The sequence below is a fragment of the Clinocottus analis genome, unplaced genomic scaffold (assembly GCF_023055335.1).
Source record: "Clinocottus analis isolate CAN_PGR_092001 unplaced genomic scaffold, fCliAna1.0.p SCAF_6, whole genome shotgun sequence".
Classification (NCBI taxonomy): Eukaryota; Metazoa; Chordata; class Actinopteri; order Perciformes; family Cottidae; genus Clinocottus; species Clinocottus analis.
In genome coordinates, this window is record NW_027176218.1 from 13563734 (window position 1) to 13586165 (window position 22432).

The following is a 22432-nucleotide window of genomic DNA, read 5'->3' on the forward strand; positions in this document are numbered from 1 at the left end:
AAAATTATATATTTTAATATCCTGGGTTTGAGAAAATCACATACAGCATATAATTCTTGTTTCTGGCTATTTAAAGTGGCGAGACCTTTTCTTTTTTTGTGCAAAACAATGGACAGAAGGCAGAGAAGCACTTTGGAAAAGTTTTCAGAAGATCATCAGACAAATGTAGAGAGACACATTAACTGTCATGCCTTTGAGCAATTCAGAGAGTCCAATCCATCTGAGTTGCCTATCCTTACGTGGGAAGAAAGTCATGTGAACACGGAGGGAAAAAATGTATAACTTTACAAAGAAGGGGGCCAGAAAACTAAATGTATTTTTCACTGTTAGGCAAAAGATGTGTTACTATCTAAATAAAGATCATCGCCGTGATCTGGAGCACTATGGTAGGAGAGGAAATAAACTATTCTAATGGAGCTATTGTGGACAGAGTGACCATAAGGTATCTGAAAAGCACCTACATGAACACAAGGAGATGCACAGCGACTCAGTGTGGGATACTGAGTCCCTACTAGATAAGGACCGACAAGCTTTATTTCTCTTTTCCCTACGAGGTTACTTTAAATACTTTCAAGCCATTTGCAAAAATTTGAACATGCTTTATTGCACGCTAGCTTACAAATTGCTCAACATCGTCTAGCATGTCTAAACTGGACTATCTTTACACAGACTGCTTCAGCACAGACTGCTTCAACAGCATCCAGTCAACTGAGCAGGGTGACATCGACTGACTCCAGGGGCGATACCTCGTCACGATGTTTAGATAACGGCAGCTTTCAATCACGTAGCTCTTTCATAGAAAACAAAGAAGCCGGAAAGCAGACAGAAAGCCAGAGGAATCAGATTTAAGAGTGAGGTTCCTGCCAACATCATCTCTAAAAAAAAACGTTTGCCCTGCTGTCTGGAAAATAAAGAAGCCAACCCCGGCAGAATAAACAAGACGACGAGAAGCAGAATTATTTTATTCAGGCCTGACAAATGGTGGCAGCTTTGTAAACAATAATTGATAAACTCAGTGTAAACAGTGGAAAGCATTTAACTGCGGCGTGCGATGGCAAATACAGAAAGTATTATCCGCTGGTTATCAGATTGTCCCTTCTCCATTCACGCTGCCTAGAGTCTGAGACTTGTCGAGCCTCAGAATGAAGAAGGAAGACTCATCATAAGGCTGACACAACTTAACTTTCTGAATGCAGAGTTCACTTGTTTATCTACGAGAGGCATCTTCTACATACAATAGTGGCTTGAGGAAAACAATTGTAGACAAGTGCTGTGCAGAGGAAGGGTTTTCTATTCAAACATCACCAAGGACAAACTATATCTCTGTCAGAAAAATATACTCGACATAAAAGCTTAAATGTGAGAGCCTGATGAAAGTCAATTCTGCCGAATGATGTGTTGAAAAATGTGTCGGCAGCAAAGTCAGCGCAGCGCAACCTGCTGTGTCAAATACTGTAACACAGGCGCTAAAGCCGACGACGCAGGAGGAAGCTGTCGTCTTTGATTTGTGCTCTTCTTCAGCCTGATTTGATCTGTATCGCACCCTTGACGACTTTGGCTTATTTCCTCCATACAGACCAAGATATGCATGCAGCTTGTGTACGAGTGTTTGGTATTTTCGGTTGCATTATTAGTATATAAAAAGGAAACGTCTCAGGTCTTAGATGCCACGTGTCTGCCGGCATTTGTCCAAGGACAAAATGCATCGTTTTTAACCCCGTTGTCATTTTATGGCGTTGCAGCTTGAATTTCAAGTGGACTGAGGCGTATTTTCTGTCAACTATGTATACAAAATACTGTACAGTGACACACTAAAAATGTTGTGTTTACAGTGAAGCACATAAACATTTAACCTCCAGAGTCTGTCGCTGTCACAGTTTGATTTAAGCAATATGGTTGGATAAGTAAGCGATAACATCTTGAATCAAAGTCTAATTGGCAAGATATCACTTAAGAAGGATGACAATATTTTAAGATTTATGGTATTAAGTAGAGATTTATGAATAATTGGTTTGTTTTATTAAAGAAAGACACTCAAGAGATGTTTCAAATTTTAGAAATAGGTCATACGATTGATTGCTTGGTTATATATGTGTTACTCCTTAAACGTATTAACTAATATTAGTGACTTCACATTAATGATTGCAAGGCTTCACCAAACCAAAACTAATGTCATAAGAAATCAAGAATTTAATGAGATAAAATAATGAAAACGATGTGTTCTGCAGCGGCTGCTGGAGGTACATTTACCATTTTCCTTTCCAGTGTCTTTCTGCTGAAGAAGCAGAACTTTGTTCAGAGGAACAAATGTCCACGAAGGACAAAGCAATTTGATAGGGAGAGAGAAGCATGCAAAAACGTCTTTCGCTCTATCACTATGCAATCAACCTGATCAGCCAACATCGTCCTCCCGGCCTTGGGTTTAAGTCCCTTTCGTATTTGGGTGCTGATGGGGTTGGTTAGACTGAAGGGCAGACAGGGCTGTGTAGCATGCCAATCATTTTCCAATAAAGGCTGTCACTGCACAATCTTATGGCGCATCTCAATTAATGGACCCCTGTGAAAAGTTCTCAACGGGAGCAAACGGCTCTGCAAGGGGGAGTCAGACGGATGGAGACGGTAAAACAACCTGAAAGAAAAAATCCAATCGCCCACAGCAAAGCGTTCATCCAAATGAAAAAAAGTCAACTGACAGTCCGCATAGTCGTGTGCCATTTCAGATGCTGAATTAATGTGATGGGAGAAGATCTATTTTGTCTTTCACATCATCCTCATCAGTTTTTACGACCCCAGAGGAGTCAGGATGACTTAAAACACTGACTTTATAAAGATCCATAAAATGTAAAAAAAATATTGTAGAATGTAAGGTTTATGGATTATATTGTTAAGATGAGTACTATATTTATTTAAATACCCTTTGGATACAGTATAAATAGGTTCTGAAGACATGAAATAACTACATGACGTTTATCACTATGAACTGAGTTTATCATCAAGATGTTGGTCTCATACATCGGTTGTTCATATTATCACTAGTTTAATCCTTATTATGATAATACTGCACAGGTCTCTTATAAAAAGATATAGATATATAGAGTTCTGCTTTAAGGCTTAGGTTGCAGACAGGTGGTGAAATCAATCATTCTCTCTCCTGCTCTAGCATCACTCTCTGCATCCACATCATATTGACAGAATAGAGAAAAAGTGAAGGAAAGTAGAGGAACAAATGTGTAGAAACATCGACATGATGAAGCACAAATGGATTACCTGCTTGGCCAAACTTCCACTAGCCTTCAACTTAGTCTGCACCCCCTTTGACAAGATCTGCCAGAGCTGCCAACTCAAGACTAAAGAGCATCTCTAAAAGGATAAAGTCAGATATGAGAATTCAAAAATCAGCCTTGCTTGTCATCAGTACAAATGAACCGACCTTCATGGCAATGGAACACGCCCGCCTCCAACTCTCCTTTGCTTTCTGTTGTCCTCTGAATATATTCATATAATCTCATTGTGAGGAGCATGTCAACATTCTTTACTGTCAGCCTGTTTTTCTCTCTTGAGATTTACACAACTCATTGGATGTAATGTGTTTACAGGTCACACCAAACACCGCAAATCAGAGACACACCCTTGCTTTTCATTCCATGGCCATGAATTGATCCAGTCAGAGATAATTGCTCTGGCAATTCCAGCGACATGGGTAGCAGAGTGTGTGTTTCTCCGTGTTTGTATTATATGTGTGTGTCTTTCTGAAGTAATAGCATGGTGCAGTTGGGGAGTCAAAGTGAACCAGAGGCAGGGAGTAATCCCCTCCAGTAGTGCTTTGTTCCATCAGCAGGACAGAGTGGGATCTACTTTACACTGACAGAGAGGGCGAGGGTCGCTCTGCATGGCTGCTCAAGCTGTCGGCAAGGACAAGAAACAAGGCCCCTGCTAAAAAAGAAAGAAACTGCTGATGCTAGCATCTTTTAAGATGAATAAATACTGCGGATAAATAGATCATGATGAGGAATGAGGATAAAAACAAAAACAAAGAGAGAGAGTGAGAGAGAGAGAGAGAGCAATATATAGATTAGTGAGATAAACAATGTCAAAGATCTGTTTAGATTCTTTTCTCGTATAATAGTTTCTATAATCTCACGAAAAACTTGTGATGCTGATATTGCTTCTCCCCCTGACCAAGCCCCTGCAAGTGGACGCTGTGCTTTGAAACCCACAATAAAGAACAAAAACAAACAACTACAAAAAGACTTGGTGGAAGCAGTCCCGGAAAAGAGAGAGATTTGAGAAAAATCCCGCTGTGCTTTTCAGAGGCAGGATGTAGCTTCTCATCTGCTCCAGGGGGATTGGACAAAGGCAGAAGACCATCGTGTTTGAAGACACAGGGGAGAAGGGAGGAGGATTCGCCCTTGCTGGAGCTTTAGTGTTCCATCAATAAATTGGGGAGAACTTGTTTTAATGTGACCAAAGACTGGTACAAGAAGAGCAAGAATCACTGAGGGCAAGTAAACAAGTATTGTATATTAGCAACAAATAAGTGGCTGTGGGGAAATGCGGGCTGGCGCTGGAAATGCAGCTCGAGCAGCTTGGCTTGTGTACTGAGGCAAGAAAGAAGAAAAGGGGAACAATCTTTCAAGACTTTGTAGAATGACTGCTCTGGTGCTTTCAAACTTTATATAATTGGTTTCTAAATGTAAATGCTTTCGCCAAAATCACTGGACCACGTGCTTGGTCTTGGTGGTTTTTCGTTTACTATCACCTAACATTTATAGTAGGTTAGTGCCGAGTCAAAAAACCACAAGGATTAGATGAGGGTTGCTTCAACAGAGAAAATTAAAGCCCAGTCCAAATGATTTCTTAGTTCATGAATGTCATTGTCCACTCTCACAATGAAATTAGTCTCGTCCGTCCCTGTTAGCCAGATTCCCTTAAAGCGCAAAAGCTAACTTTTGAAGCAATTCTGATCTATTCCTAGTGGTGCTGCCAGGTTTCTGTTTTCGCCGACTTACCTGTTTTCATTTCTCTGCGTGTATCTTGGTTGGGGGTCAGCGTCTCCGTCATTAACATCGTAGCTAGCCTCGGGGTCCTGAGACAGATGTGAAAATGGTTAGGACCCCAATAATGACTATATAACTTAAAGCCCTCATTTGACTTTTTTTCCCCGTACATTTTGTTGTACTTACATAATTGCTGACGAGGTCAGGGTGGTCTTTCTCAATGCCATCGTCCAGTATAGTCACCACTACACCTTTTCCTGTGTAGCCTTGAGCCCAGGCTACTTTAGTATTCAGGTCTTGATGTGTTGGGGTGGACTGAAAAGACACGGCTTTTGTTCAGCTGCCAATCTGCTGTGACTGACACTTCCCAGACAGACCAACAGAAAAGGCCCATTGGTGTGAGAACCAACTTAAATCACCCGCAAGGGTCTTTTACCCCCTGCAGAACGTTATGTTGAAATCAGAAATGCTCATTAGAAACATAAGCACCTAGACATACAAAAGAGAAGATCATGGGTGATTCGTAAACACTTAAAATTCAATTGTAATGGTTGCCCCGATATGCGTTGCAGCTTTGGGCTGACCTGGCCAAGGTGAGCATTCTACTGTAGTTACACTGTCAGAAAAAAAGACAGCTCTGGGTTGAGAAATCTCAGTGAGAGCATTTGCCTCTCGCAAAAGAAATAGCTATCTGCAAGCTTTTAAAAGGGTACGAATGAGGATTTGGATGAATAACAGAAAAGTCGTACAGTAAGAAGTATGAAGAGAAGTGAGCGCTCAAGGTACAAGAGATGGTTAAAGATAAACATTAGTAGAAATGGAAAAGACATCACAGACAACCTTCTCTGCCCTCTTCCCTTGTTCCCTGCTGATTTTTCTCCACATGCCATGACTCCTGCATATGCGCTTCTGTGAGAATGCCTGATGCTTAGGTAAGTAGCTTGAATTCCTGGATGAAGGCTTTGAACTAACACAGATCCCATTGAATACACATCTTAAGCAAATGTTTTCAAAAAAACTGCTGGGGCCCATGCACAAGAATACGCTTATATAAAAGCCCCTAAATACAATAAATTGTGTTTCTTCAACCAAATGAAACATCCGCATGGGTAACATATGCCTTCAACTAAACCTATGTATGGTTTTGAACTCAGAGCTGTGTAGAATACTTGATTTAGGAGAAAAAAAGGTTGAGGTTCCCAGAAGATAAGAAGTCTAATGCTGAATGGCAGAATTGGTTTCACAACTTCTATTCACTGGTGATATATGTGGGGGTAGTTAATGTTGTCATTAATCCCTGGCAGTGACAGAGGTTTTGTGAATATAAAAAAAGGAAAAAGAGGAGATTAGGGCACATAAAAGGATATCAGCGAAAAGCTGTCAATACCCAAACAGACAGAGTCAGGGCCATTTGCTATGAATGGTTCACAGATGAATAGAGTTTAGTAGTCAATCTGTCTTGACATTTCATTTTCCATTGAACCGGGCATCGGGGCATGCATTGTATTGTACCTTTGACTGTGTTGGTGATAAAGCTGTAGTAACTAAAGCCTATACGTTTAGTCCAAAAGACAATTCAACTTACGCTTATCTGACTGACCATGAGGAAATTAATAATTTGCCGCTACGATAATAAATACGTCTTGAATCAGATAACACGTCGGCAGAGCTGAAACTATTGAGCGCTGTACCGGGCTGAATACGAAGGCCATGAAGGTTTAATTATAAATAATTGGAGAGCAGAAACTCAAATATGAAAAAAATACTGCTGTGAACAAATCTGAATGCAGAGAGGGACCTTCTCCTTGGCTTCAAAATCTTAAAAAGGAAATCTGAATGGAATACAAAAAAGAAAAATCGTTAAATATTCTACGGCCTGCACTACTAATTTGTTTGCTGCCGGTAATGTTATACAGAAGCAGCTTTAAATGTTATTGCAAATTACTATGTATGCCTTTTTAGAAAATAATATTTACTGAATTTGTTTGACATTTTCAACATCATCTTTGCTATAATGTTAGGCTAATTAAGTCTAGACTATAAAGAGAAGAGACCGCCACACACCAGGTACCACTGCTTGGGGAAATCTGGGTCTGTTGGGTCTTCATAGATGTCTCTCTTCTTCCTCTTTTTCACCACTTGCTGCTCCGCCCACAGGACCTGTGATGCGCACACACACACGCACACGCACGCACGCACACGCACGCACGCACACGCACACACACACACACACACACACACACACACACACACACACACACACACACACACACAGACACACACGCACGCACACGCACACACACACACAAACAGATTAGAGGCAATTCCTAGTTTACACAGTTATCTTCACATGCTATTGTGTAATTACTAATATTCTGATTTCAGAAACTGTTGCAATGTCCTACAGACAATCAACGTGGAAAAACCCCCAGCTGTGTTCCAAAAGCAATAACTAGAAAGAGAGGCAGAGATGTGAAGCAAATCTAATTTATATTGTTCCTAAGATGCTGAGGGAAAGTGGCTGCTGTACAGAGTGCCAGAAAGGGCCCTTTGAAGTCCTGGAGGCTGCAGGGATATGCACAGGACCGGTCGGAGTGGGTGACAGTGTAAATGCTGGTACCAAGAATATGGAATGTCATATCATGGTTTGGTTATATATAAATAAATACATATATTGTGCAAAAAAAGAAGAAAAAAAACAACTGTTATTACCAAAAGCCGCAAAGTAGCAAATCATTCAATGTCCCTAAACCAGTTAAAATGATTGGTCAATCAGCATTTTTCTGTTCCTCTGCCATGCTTGTATCTATATATTTTGAAAGGTATTTTGCTCTGTAAGCATGATTGACAGTGGTAAGAATGATCAAAGACCTTCATAGACTTTCATATTTGTTCATATTTTTCCAGACAGCCAAATATATATTTGGCACATTTAACTCTGTGTATTGATAACCAAGAATTTCATATCCAAGCAGCGAGACAAACTTCAGATAAAAGCAGAGAATTTCTATCGCTAATAAAGCCAGACTTCTGAAAACAATAATACTCCCATTTCCAACAGAAACTTGTCTCGCAATAACACCATTTTTACAAGAATAAATTAGAAGTGTGTGAGGCAAAGAATGAGATGTGAAGTGATTCGGGGGCCACAGAGCAAAGTGGATGTAATGTGAAGGACCCGTGGTATTGCTTTCACAAACATTACCCTTTGCAAAGCCAATCAGCTTTCATAAATTAAGGGGGGGAATCAAACAATATTGGAAAGCTGAAGTGGACTGCTGCAGTGGGGAATTTGCATAGAAGGAGTGTACAACTATAGGATAGACACTTATTCTCTGAAGCACTTTAGGCAAACGCTGTTGTGCATTATTATTGTCAGTGATGAATGAATCCTTTGCTGAATTTTTGCTGAAGGTGACAAAGCTTGTACTGATTCCACTTTTTTGTCAAGAGCAGTCAAGCAACGCATGTCGAAACTTGTACATTTCCTGTGCAATGCCCAGCAGATACTGAAAGTCCAACTTATTATTCAAGTATTTAAGTTATTTTCAATTGTTCTTTTCCACTTTCTCTTGCTGCTGTCAGAGTTGTTTCTAGAAGTGAGTACTTATTTCATGATTACATGCTCTTACAGTATAAAGCTCGTTCTGTGGATGTGCAGTGCAGCTTCTGAGTACGGTGCAGCGCTCAACCTAGACGGAAACTTTGCCCTCGCAGAATGAAGCCATTGACCTTATTCAAGTGACCCTAGATAATGATCATTTATCTCATTTCATTACATCTATAAATGCACACCACTGACCATGTTGCACCGCTGACCACTGCACACAAGATTATTATCAAAATAACAGCGGATAGATGAATCAGATGATGAGCTGGATACAGTCATCTACTTTGGACTATATAGCAGTTCATTTATATTTAACATTTAACTTACAGCTTACTTATATAACAACGCCTGAGGAAAGCTAACAGCAAGAGTAATAATTTAAATGGATCCCTTTGATTATGGCAATTTGTGGAATATTTTATATGTGCAAAAAACCCCTCTTAATGAGAAAAACAAGGTCTAATCACATAAACCAAGCCGGTGATGGTAACTAATTAGACGACAGATATATACAGTACAAGTACCGCCGTGAGGTCTGAGACAAGGACAAAAGGGAGCCCAACACAACCATAGGGAAGCAATCATGAGGCAAGAATGAGGTCTCTGGTCTGTGAGCCGCTTGAGCAATAAAGTACTTGTTCCATCTCTCTCAGTGTCCTGTGGGCTTTCCTGTCTGATGACTAAGGAGAAGGCAGGCTGGTATTGTTTGTAATGCAGAGAGACTGGATGCCTGTGCTTTGATCTGTAAATCCGTTTTCACGGTTTAAGTAGAAAGATGATAGGTTGAAGTATAAGTATGGTGCTATTTTAGTTTTTATCAATAAATCCCATGAAAAGACCCAAAAGGAATAATGAATATATATCATTATAGTATATCCAAAGTCTGATGATGTATCGCTCAATCCTCTCCGCCATATATCTCCACTGTTGTCCAAAGAATATAAAAAAAATGATCAGTGATGATCAACACATTTTGATGGGCAATAAAATGTATTTTTAGTCTGCATATCTTATTCTGTAATTCAGTGTTTCCCAACCTGAGGATCGGGATCCCTGGAAAACCAACGTGTACTTGTTTAGACTTTCCTTTGATAATACTTTTTTTTACAGGATAGTCATATTTCTTGAGGCCTCTAAAAATATTTAAAAAATAACAATCAGAGAGGAATAAGACACTCTTTCAGTCTTCAGTTGACCTTCTCACAGCTCACGGACCTGTGAGACCTGTGACAAGGGGTGCTGCCTCCAATGCTTGCTAGTGCAGCAAATCCGCTGCTGAAAATAGTCCCCGACAAATACATTTTTCCTCCAGTCTCTCCTGTGACTCATACTGAGACATTTCTGTCTTTGGAAGCAACCAGTGGGCTTGTGGCTGAGCTCCACAGACGAGCTGGGTATTGAGAGATGAAAAAACTCATTGTTGGTTTGGGTCTTTTCGTGGGATTTGTTGACAATAACACAAATATAGAATATTGCCAGCCTTATCCTTTACCAGTAAGTCATCAGCACAGTAAAGTGTGCATATAGTGCACTTTTAAAAACACACACACTGACAAAGAGAGAAAAAAAAGAAAAAGAGAAAGGGAAAAGTGGTGGAGAGAGAGAGAAAAGTACAGTAAGGTTCCTCCGTATCACAGCATGCAGTAGGCTGCCTTACCCTGAGGTTTGTGCAAAACCAACAGCAGCCACCCCAAAACAAATCAATGTTTTTCTTCATGCAGAAGGTACGGGGAGCGGAGAGGCGATGACAAACAACTATTGCAAGCATAATGGCAAAAGCTTATGCAGCTGCCAGTGTAATTTTGCCACTGTGTGATTATTCAAAAGGCATAGTGATAAGTGGCATGTTAGCACCACGGAGCTGAGGAAAAGAAACAATGGGGGTAATGTGAGAGACAGCAGCCGGACGACAGAGAGGCAACACTGTAACAAGCTCAAAGCTTAGCATTGACTAATCTAAATCCAACCATTATGTTCTCACTGCATTTTAAATGTGCTTGCTTTTAACCAGGTTTCTTTCCCTTTTCCCAGGGATCAGATGGCCACACACACACACACACACACACACACACACACACACACACACACACACACACACACACACACACACACACACACACACACACACACACACACACAAAAATGAATGTACAACTCTCCTGAATAAATACAAACCCACTCACTCACGCTGGAGTGTTTTTTGGCAGTGGTCATGCTTTGCCTAAGGTTCGGTCTGTTTCTGGTTTTGTAGGTGGGTAGGTAACCTTGGGACAAACTGTTGATCCCCAGCCAGAAACCTGGAGCCCTTAATAGCTGCAGGTTAAAGCACGGTGTTAACTTGAACCGCTGACTGAGATGAACCTGTGAGAATGAATCTCTTCTGTCAAAAAACGTCTATTTCCCTGGCTGTGCTGTTCGGGCTCCAGTTTTAAATTCAAGATGCTTTGTCTCTCATTCGGTGTTGCCAAATGACAAAGATAATATAAAGACAATCTGACTACACAGTCAACCTCAGTTTGCCTCATCCAGATTTATTTTGCTCCTTGCAGACCACTTATTAAAGAGGACATCAATTAGTACTGCGGTTTGGCCAACAGTTCATTCTGCATTTCATCATCACCAGAGCATGCAACCATAAAATCCATTATGATACACCATTAAATCCTTGGTAACAGTGACTGAATCCTCATCTCTGTTGAAGCTCATTCTAGTTTTGATTTGTTGCCGATTTTGGAAACCTCAAAACAAATCCTAAAACCATTTGAGGGCCACAGTTCTCTTCCAGCTCCGATGCAGACACATCTGAACCATTTGCTCCCGGAGCATTGTTATCGTCCACACAGCCTGACCCTCTGACACCACTGGCCTCACCAAATGTCACCATATCACACTAATGATGTCTTGGGGCTCTAGCGCGTGTCACACCATATCAGTGCTCTCCTCAGCCTGCTTAACTTGCTCTCAGGAAAAGCAACAGAGGTATTCTTGGGATCGACTTGGCAGACCTAACTTGCTACAGATGGCCCAAGTCTGTTGTCACTTTGTGATGGCCCCCTTTTTAGCACCTGGCAGGTACAACTTAAGATGCTTTTAAACAGAGGCAATTTACACAACTGCCAGCAGTGTTCCTAATGTAAACATGACAACAGCGTGTTGCGGAGTCAAGTGGCAGCAACACGGAGAGAGAGTGTTTATGTCAAGAGCGTGCACACATGCATACCTGGAGGCTTTTAGTAGTTTTTTTTTTTTTTTACTGTTGATGAGTGGGTATCAGGTAATCCATAGTTATTTAACATGAATGGGGACATTTCTTTAAAAGTTTGATTTTGAGGGAGGGTTTCTAACTGACCAAACGAGTGAAGTTGCATGAACACAACATCAACGTTACGAATGGCAGATTTAAAGGGTAATTTCAAACAATTCACAGAGAAACATGTTCCCTTTTACCTTACCATAGATGTAGTCTCACGTGGCCAGACCTACCCACACAACCCTGTGTTGGCACTAATGAAAGGTCTGGCTTGAAATATTATCATTCTGTTAATGAGAAAATATTTCCTTGAATCAATCACAATCCTCTTGGGCGGCGCTTAGCCCGCAATGCAGCTACGGTGCCCCTGCAAAATAGATCGCCCAGGATGTGAAATGCGCAACCAATTGAAAGCTTATCTCCACAGTCTGCACCAATATATACTGTATCTTGCCATGGAAATGTTTTTTTCCACTGAGAATTCATACACAATGGAGGTGAAGAGCATTTTGCTTGCAGCACTCAAAGAAATTACACTTGTAAAATATCAACAACCTCTCTTCCACAGTTTCTTACTGTCAACAGAAGACTTTATAGAAAATGAATAAAACTATTCAGTTGGGCTTGGATGATTGTTTTTTTGTTCCTGGGACCTGTGTGGTATTTTGCCCCCTCAATGGCTCAGGTGAGGATAAAAGCAGCGAAGCCCTTGAGCACAGCTTGCAAAAGGTTATGACATTCTTAAACTTAAGAATGCACCATATTAACCACACTTATTGCCCCCGACGTAAAAGCGGGAGAAGTATAAAGTTCATCTGAAAAGGTGAACTTCTTTGGGTTCCTTACAAATCTGTGTGTTGATTAGATAACATAACCCAAATAATGAGAGCCTCTTAAATGTAAAATCACATTTTTCATATAGACCTGGTATCCGCATATCGCCTGTTGCCTTTACAAGATAACAATGTAATAATCTATAACTTGCACATCTAATTACCACTTTTAAGTGCAGGGGAATGCTCTCCCTTGTATGAATAAAAGAAAAGATTGTATCCCGCAGTGTGAGGCGGCGCAGGTGGATTTGCTTTGATCTGAACTGCTGGATTGTGTGTGTTTAGTCTGCTTTAACCAAAATGAACCAACATAATTTATTCAAAGCCAGTGCATGAACGTATTTATGTAAAGAACCCCGAGACATGGCTCTTGTTATTCATGAAGGCTGATTTACACAGGACAGATTGAGTGCCTTGCTTCCCTCCTTGACTCTCTGCTGGCTGCCACTGTCATTTTCAACACTGTCAATGAGAAAGAAATTCTGTCCGAAAAAGAACATTTTCTCAAATTTGACAAGAGTTGAAGTCTCTTTGATTGAAGAAATACAATCAATATTGATTTATTTTAAGCTACAACAGAATGGCAGTGGATACGGCCAGAAACCTCCTCGGCAGGATTGCAAACACTGCATGGTGTTACGGGTCTGGCAATGAAAGACTGCTCATCTTTTAATCCCTAGTAAGAAAGAAAATGCTTCCACAATGTTGGCATTTTCATGCTGGCTCAACTACATCTCCTATGTATGTACACAAGCTGATATTTTGCAGAGTTGAGTGATAGAATGCAAGTTAGAAATCTATGGTTGGGCCGTATGCAAATTCAAATGCAGATGACATTCAGGGATGGAAAATGTTCTTGTTTTTAGATCATACTTTCCAATAATAAATGCCAATTTTCCTCTCTTGTTAACATTTAAATGCAAATAATGATTTTACCACATGAGAGAAAGAGCAAAAGCAAACATTGACACTCCCAGCTGTTGTGTTGTTTTGCATATTTACAGCTAGGTGGTACCTCAGATTGGGTCATGGAGACAGATGGAAGGACTGGCGTGGACTGAAAAGAGTACAGAATTTGACAAGCTGTCATTGATGTTGGCATCCCTTTCTCTTGTGATATATACACTCTCTGTGTGTAATCCAATCTGTCTTTTGGCCTTTTGTTGCCAACACAGAGTTCTGCAATGAGCTGTGCGAGAGCTGACAACAGTCTTACCTGTGGTTCTTTTTGCAGTCTGATGTGCATCCCCTTGTGGCCAGACAAAGCCCTCTTCTCCACAGCTCGATGCCTGAAGTGATAATAATCACCAAAAACCTGCACAGACATAAAAAAAAGGAGAGGCAATGATATTAGTGATTTCACCTGCAGCGACTGGATTGCCAGACAACGCTCTGTGCTCGCCAAAGTATTTATGAGCACTGGTATTCTCTGCCCACCTTCAAAGTTAAGTGAGTATCTATTACTGCACTGGCTGGTAAAAAACAACATTTTATTAGCAACCATAACACATTGTGTGAGTTTTGGCCACTGGATTGCCGTAAACACCACATACCATAAGCTCTCTGGAGATGCCAGACACACGCGCGTGCAAGCAATACATCAAAAGTGATTAGACGCATCCATTAGAGTCAGTTTAGAGTGAGACTGAAGCGTTCCACGTGCTGCTTTTATTGTTGCATGATACAGCCTGCCCATGAAATAACTTTTAAAAGGACAAGCGGTTGGGTGACAGCTGTCACCAAATTGGCCAAAAACCTCAGGGAGGGCTTTCTTTTTGTCAGCCCTGCTCTTAAGTGATGCATAGAGTTGCCTATGCCCCTGTCCCCTTTGCTCCCCCCCACACCCACCCACATCCCCCCTTAGTCATCATGGTCAAGGACAGCTGACCTGACACCAAGATAGAGACTAAATAATACAGACATTTCGAGACAAGTGAGCTGCAAAAGGACTTAAATAACCAAACAAAAGTTGAAGGAGGAAGACAACGAGGAGCAGCCCTGATTCTCTTTACACAGGTATTCACACGAGAGATGCCGGCATTCAAAGAGGAAGCATGGCAATCTGTACAGTAGTGCCGCTGGGGACTGGCTCACCTTCACAAGCCCAGTGGAGCGGAGGAGGAGAAGAGAGGAAGAGGAGAGGAGGAAGCAATGACGGAGGGAGGTGAGAGTGGGGGGGGGGCGGGGGGGGGATTGGGAGACGCAGGGTTTGACAGGCCGACCAGGCAGGATGGATGTGTGTGAGGACGGAGAAGAGCAGACGCAGCAGGATGGAAGGCTCTCCAGGGGCTGCCGGCTGATTCTGCAGGCTGGCTGTCTGCGAGCCGACCAGACTGGAAGCTGGAGCTCAGAGAGCTGGTCTGGCAGCACTGATATAGAGCTGCCAGCCCGGCGTCGGCCAATTTGACTTAATTTGTCAACTATTAGTAATTAAACTGGGTTTTAAATCACTCGCTGCGATAATTTCCACAGAAACCGTGTGACAGTCAGTCTTAAATTAGTCAGCATTGTGCAAAAAGGATTTTTTTTTTTTCCCTTGGAGTTTAGGTTGCACACAATTACGTGTGGGCAAGATGAATAAGGCTGATTTTGAGAAGCGACAGCTCTGCAGAAGGACAGTCCTTAAATGATTAAAAATGTGGCAAGAGCAGGGGAAAATCTCAACATAAAAAATGATCTACCACTAGAAATCAAGCAGATATAAAATATGCTAATTATGCAGTAACCATTAATATGGTTTAAGTAATGTAGCCAACCCTGCAAAGAAAGGTGAATTGAAATCACTAACCCAGGATACTTTCCTTGGAGACAGTGTTGAAAAAGATCCTCTGTGAGGTTGACTTTCTGACATCTTAAGTCTTTTCTACGACTACCCCGGCCAACTAAAAAACACATCTCTTCTGACTATACCTTAAGTTTATTGTACTTTCTTGATTCTTGTTGTTCTGAATTTGTACTCTCGTTTTGGATAAAGGTGTCAGCCAAATAAAATATCAATGTAAATTCAGTAAATCAGCAACTGAACACACAAACGTCCTGTCTCAAAAATAACATCAAAGTCATTCAAAAAGGAAATATCCTTGTAATGATGCATGATTGAGGTGTGATGAGGGATGTGACCCAAGAAAATAATGAGACCCACTTTCACATTGATTGCGGCAGGGCAGGGAGCTAATTTGTGCTGCACGGCGGTGGCTTTTCTGTGAGACAAACCTATTTCCAAGAGTGCTCATGTCTTCATTTAGACCTTGAGTCTTTGGGTCTTGGGAAATTAAGATGGAGATAGAAATGTTGGTGTATCGGCCCATGACTGTGGGTGAGTCATGCCTCGCTAGTCTGAACCAGAAGGAATCATACAAGGCGAGTGTGTGTGCCAGTGATAATAATTGAGAGCACTGTGGGCCATTAGTCAGGCTGCCACTACGCTCTGAGTCGGCCTGAGAGGAATACTGACCTTTACACTCGTATCTCATATCTTTAGTTGTTTCGCACCCATCTCCGTCTCGTCTTTACCTCCCCGTAGCCTTCAACTAAAAAAGCAGTGGGCACTGTATAAGACTCAAAATAATATAGAAAAGGGAAGTATAGCTGCAATGAAAGATTATTGTCATCGATTTCATTTACCAATGGTTTTGTCTATTAATTGGTCAGTCGTTTAGTATTTCGATTGACCAACCAAAGATAATTAGCTCACAATTTTATAATTGAGTCGACTCATTAGTTCAGCTGTAAAGAGAAGGGACACTTATTTGGATGAAGATAGTCAGCACTGAATCATCCTTTTACAATAAAAGAGCAATTAACTCTAAATCTAAATGTATCAATATTGAATTATTCCACTTGCATAGGTTACAATTAAGCATGTCAAAAATATGTATCTACACGAAAGAATGTTTCAGTATGAAAAATAATGAATGTGTCAGCTCTGTGAACACGATTGCTGACAATAACAGATCGAAACAGAAAATAGGGAATGCTTTTAATAACAGGATCGCGGAATGTCCTTGTATTGAGGTTTATTACCCTTTTCACTAAATCCAAAAGAAGATTTTAGTGAAGTGTATGTCCTCAGATCGTGAAATCACTTGATAGCAAAAGGACAGGCTACAATAAAATGCCCTTGTAAACTCCAAGGAAAGTAGCACTCGCAATGTGTTTTAAGATGCAATATATGGAGCATAATAAATTCCCTTTTTTCATCCTTTGAAGACCCGTTTTCAAAAGAAATCCATAAGTGAACTTCACATTTAACTATATTAATGTTTTTCATCTTCGGTTCTAAATCCACTGAGACTCTCTTAAGTTATATAATAGAACCGCTGTATTGGTCAGAAACTTCTATTACTAGGAAACAACCAGTTCTTTTCCCCCATTTCTTAAGCCAACTGAGTGGTTACATTTTTATTTGTATTTCTTTAGTAATCCTTTCTCTGGCAGATTTTCTCTACCTACCACTCCCCATAGGGCAATGAAAGTTAAAGGGTCACTACAATTTTCTGCACTCCACCAGGGAATTCCAGGCATCTGCTGACGTTATCAGTCAGAGTGGTTGTTAGACTTCAAGGTGACTAAAGTAATGTCATGGTGTGTCTCCTACTTCTATTTGTCTGTGTCCAGTTCTGGACTCCTCTATGGTGGCTGCCTTGGTCTCTGGCCACCTCTCGCCGCAGCTGTTAAGTCAATATCGGCCACAGGGGATTGGCCTCAGATCAGTGGTGCCGAAAACAGAAATGTAGCCAGCTTTCACTGGGCTGTAACCTAATGTTATTTCACATTGCGGTGTGTGTGCATACACAGTGTTAAGGCACCTCTCCAATAGCACAAACTGACACAAAATTTGTTTTCTCATCAAAGTCGGGAGGACAAAGTTATGCAGCGCTCTCGTTGAGAAGTGTGCATGAAATGTGTTTCGTGCCAGACACATGGGGGTTGTCTCAAGTGATCGGCCATGATAATGAAATCTAATTTTTCTTATCGCCACGCTGAAATTCTGCAGGGAGACTTAAAAGAATCCCAATATTCAGTGATGTGGTAGTGTAGAGGCAGCAGAGAGGATGTGTGTGGATTCCCGTCGACTAATGCAATGATATATGTGTATCTATATGGGTGTGTGTGTGTGTCTGTCTATGTGTATGCATTCAATATGGAAGCTGAATACAAATATTCAGCCTTCAGCATGGGAGCTTAAAGGTTCACTACACTGATATTGACTGTGACAGACTTTCACATAATGTGTATTCCCTTAAGCTTGGGAAAAGTGCACAGAGGCAAATCCTGCTTATTGAAACTGGCGTCAATCAGACCCATCTTTTAGAGAAAACTAGCATCAGTGGTTGGTTAGAGACACCGCAATAACAGTAATTCACTCTAAACAGTGAGCACCTTGATTCACAGCCTGTGATGTACGACTTCACTAACCTTGATGGAAGATGCCATGGTGGGCACATAAATGTGAGACTAACACAGCGATGCACACAATGCTCTTTTGCTCCTCCGCTCAGCGGAGAGGCACTCAGAGGCAGCTTCCGTTGCACATCGAGATAGAAATGTCAGCCGGCGCATTGATCGCCACACAGCCCACAAAGCCTCTCCTTTTCCTTTCACATGTTGCCTTTCCTTTCATTTATGTTGCCTGTTTACACAACACACATCAGTGAAAAACCCACGACAGGAATGGAACTTTCTCTGTTGCTTACAGTTTGTATACACAGCAAATGTGTTGTTTTGCGTCGGTTGGTCTGGTGCGACATTTCTGCTGTTGGGTTCATAAAACAGTCGTGTTGTTATCATCTCCACTGAGCCATTGGGCTTCCTTCGTTTGGACTAATTACAGCTGAAACTCTGGGGTTCTGCTTGGTGGGAGAAAGTCATTATTTTCCTCTGAAATGGAGGCTAATTGAGTGTTTTCATATAAAGGGTAATTATTTGTTTGCATCTTAGCTTCAATTTTGCATGTTGCCGCCTCGTCTGCATTCACCGGCTCAGGGGACTTCACGTCTCGGGAGAAGCTGAGCCACAAAACCGTTTTTGCTAATTATGGGTCTGAATAGCAGAGATTTAACAAAATGCCCATGAAAACTGTCCCTCACGCAGAAAGGAAGTAACAAGACAGAGGCAGCATGAAAGATGTGAAAACCGATTTGGGCTGTTTAATAAATCTTCTTTAATAGATATGAGAAAAAAAGGTATTAAAGCAGCTGTTGTAAAAGCACAAAGACCTTGAACAGGGTAGAGAGACTTTAAATCATGGTGGGTCTGTCCAGACCCATTCCTATTCTGGGAGAGTAGAACACATGGATGGAATATGAAAAGAAGGAGCGCAATGAAAGCGAGGCAGGGGAAAGAAATACATCAGAAGAGAACAGTGAAGAAGTGAGAAAACTACATCAGGAATAGCTACAAAAGGCATGTGTCACGCGAGACACTAGGAGAGCCCCTACTGATGCCTGACCTTTGGCTAATATTACCGTGAAACTAAATTCAAACTGTCACAGTTAATGCCGACCGCCTTGTAATTTGAATCAATGATGGCATCAGCCTCTGTGATTCTACGCCTGAATAAAAGATGGTGGATCCACACCACATCTCGTATATCTTAACGCAATGGGTTTAGAGCTGGATTCAACCATAAAATAAAATGGCCTGAGTACATGAATCTCATGCATTTACGGCGGACATTAAAAAAAAAAAAGTAAAAAAAAAGAAGTAGGATTCCCGATGTACTTTATCTTTGTGGTGTGATTTTTCAGAGAACAGATAAGGCACAGAGCAAGGAGAGAGAGCTTATCAAAAACCCCACACACATCCAGTATATGAAAATACATCATCACTCTTCCAAAGCTTGCTCAAAGTGCCACTGATACAACCAGCCGGCATATTGAACTCACACTGGTGTTCAAAGTCATTTACATATGCGAGCATGAGCACACACACACACACACACACACACACACACACACACACACACACACACACACACACACACACACACACACACACACACACAAATACACCAAAAATCCAGTGCTTTGAGAAAGGGAGACAGGCAGATAAAGAAAAGAGAGAAAGACCTTGGATGGGAGGGAGAGTTTGTGTGAGAGAGACCTTTTTTAATATTTCAGATCACTCCTAGCCGTACTAATTTGAGATATTTATCCCACCGGGCTGACTCTTCATTTTCAAATCCCTGTCTTTGTCAGAGAAATGTGCCAAGCAAATTAGTAAACATCCAACTTTAAATATTCTTCAGCAAAGCATTGAATATTCATTGATGCAAGAGAGATGGAGCCATTGGTATTTGCAGTGCTCCAGAACAGCAGTCGGGCTTGTTTTTTTTTGGTTTTTGTAATATCAGTAAGCGTGCTGTTAACCTGCTCTCACACATCACAGAGCAATAGTCTGTCAAGTCTATGGGTGATGGGAGCTACATATCGCCATGTCTCCATGTAAAGCTGCGGTTACCATGCATTGAGCAAGAAATAGAGACACAGAGGAGGAAAGCAGAAGAGAGGATGAGAGATCTACTGCATGCATTGCTAAACAGAATTTTTGCTGAAACTTGGGCCACAAGGGGCCTCTTCCACTTGCCATGAGCAAAATAATGGGTTAATTTTTAAGCTGTCTGGAGAGGGAGAAACAAAACAGACATTCTGAACAGAACAGCATCGGTTCTCTTTGGACCTGAAGAAGCTATGGAACAAACGTGCCACCGCGGTGAATGAATCTGACAAAACCGATTAGGCAATGAAGCATAGCATTATGTAAATAAGAAGAAAAAAATACAGGAGAGTGAATTAAAAAAAGGGAGGAGAAAAAACTCATTGCGACAGGAAATCTTATAAAATATTGAGCATGGTACAGTGTTTAGTATTCTAAGGTGTTGTGCTGTTCGAGTACAACCGGAGCACTGCTGGCCTCTAGTTTATGCCTGGAGGCGGCATGTCGCCGTGATTGCCATGCCATTTAACTGTAAAAGCAATTGTGATTTGAAGTGAATAGCACACGCAATCTTCACTTGAATTTCTCGTGAAAAAAAACCCCAAAACAAACTCCTCCCCATGTTATTTATGTTAATACCGCCTCTGTGTTCCGACATGACTTTGTTTAGACCTGTTGTCCTCCGCAGTTAAGAAAGGGCAATAATAAGGAATGGAAATCCTGCTGCTTCTTACTACAGTATCACAAGTACATGAAAAATCAATGCAAGGAGCACTCAAGGAGTTCTACTATAGATTTTTCATAGGCTCAGATCAGTCAATCTATCAATGGCTGCAAGAACAGGGGCACTAAGAGAGGAGTCGTGGACACACAGCTGCGGCGATGGACTACTGAAAAGAGAGAAGTGCAAATGTCCTGAGCCTGGAATGTGCGCTTCACTTCAAGGTCTCAGTTCAGGAATACTTAAGATGTCAGCACCTTCAGCCTTAAAGCAAGAAGATGCAACCCTACTGCAGGATAAAAAAAATAAATACCTCGAGAGAGAACTCACCTCACATTTCACTTATACATCACAGCGAGATGAAGAAACACCTGTGTGCACCCGCACTTACAGACTAACTCACTCAATATCTCTGTCTTCTGCTCTCCGTGTGCGATGAGGTCAATAAAAAGAAATAAAAAAAGTACAAACTCCAGCCTCCAGCTGTCCCCTCCGGCTCGTTCCTCAGACGGTGGCCTGTTTAAGAGAGCCGGGATTCTGGGAGGCTGCTGGATTATTCAATTGCGGTGTGTAACTTAGCTCACTGCTCTCTTCCACATCACCTATGCTGAATTCCCCGGTGCATGGACAGTCTCTGTCAGGCTCCGTCACCTGAGTTTTCAAGAACCGAAGTAAAAAAGTTCCACTTCCATTCAGCACTCGTCAGTTTAATTTCTTTATTCTACATGTCTTTCACTCGCCCCCTAGCAACTATTCCTCTGGTTTCATCTTTAATTACTGACACACTCAGTGCTTACATTTGATCCCTCCGCATGTTGAGACCCATGCTAACATCATTCATGCTTTCAGCTGTAGGAAGCCTGACAGATTGAGGCTGGATGCGGACGTTTTACAAATGATCACATTATTTGACAGAATGCCATGTTGTTTTGTTTGTATTCAGGACATTGTGGATTATATGTTTGCAGCATTCTTATGATGTACAGTGATGTTTTGTGCTTCGCTCAGCCTGTTTTTCGTGGGACTCTTTGTGTGTTGCAGTGGGTTAGGTTTGTCACTGGCAACACTCCTATTCTTAGTTAAGTGTGGCTTCAGCCGCATGGGGTCAGAGACCCCATGCTGGAAGCACACTTCATGTTCTCCTGCGGGCTTATTATTATTATTATTCTTCTTATAGTCAAACCACTACTCCTCCCAGAGCGTTGCCAGCACATGCGCAAAAATTACATCGAAACGTGCGGTTTGCGCGGGAATCGTGAGCTATGACTTTTCTAAGAGATTCGCCCGTACGTTTTCCCGAAAAATGCAAAAAACATTAAAAAAAATTCACAAAACGTTCGTAGAGGGTGGCGCGCCAATTAACAGAGTGAGAAGAAGCGACAGAAACTGTTAAAAAAATAAAACGTATTTTGTCTTTACTCCCACAATGTTCACTCTTCATACACCATTGTTGGATAGAAACGTTGGAAATCTTGTCTTCTGTCATAAACTGCAGTCGATAGGAATCCAACAGACTCAGACGTCTTGAAATTGGACTGAATGTGAGAGAAAGTCCACCTCGCTCTGCCATCCGCCGCCATGTTA

General features: G+C 41.4%; 1 protein-coding gene across 2 annotated transcripts in view; it reads right to left on the minus strand.

The window, feature by feature from the left end:
* furinb (furin (paired basic amino acid cleaving enzyme) b) overlaps nt 1-22432 on the minus strand; it is a 66932-nt gene that overhangs the window by 23165 nt on the left and 21335 nt on the right. For both annotated transcript variants that reach the window (XM_068602280.1, XM_068602279.1), the window contains 4 exons: nt 13907-14005; nt 7062-7157; nt 5184-5312; nt 5010-5086 (listed from right to left, as the gene is read on the minus strand). In XM_068602280.1, the coding sequence (XP_068458381.1) occupies nt 5010-5086; nt 5184-5312; nt 7062-7157; nt 13907-14005 (401 nt within the window). The remainder of the gene's footprint in view (nt 1-5009; nt 5087-5183; nt 5313-7061; nt 7158-13906; nt 14006-22432) is intronic.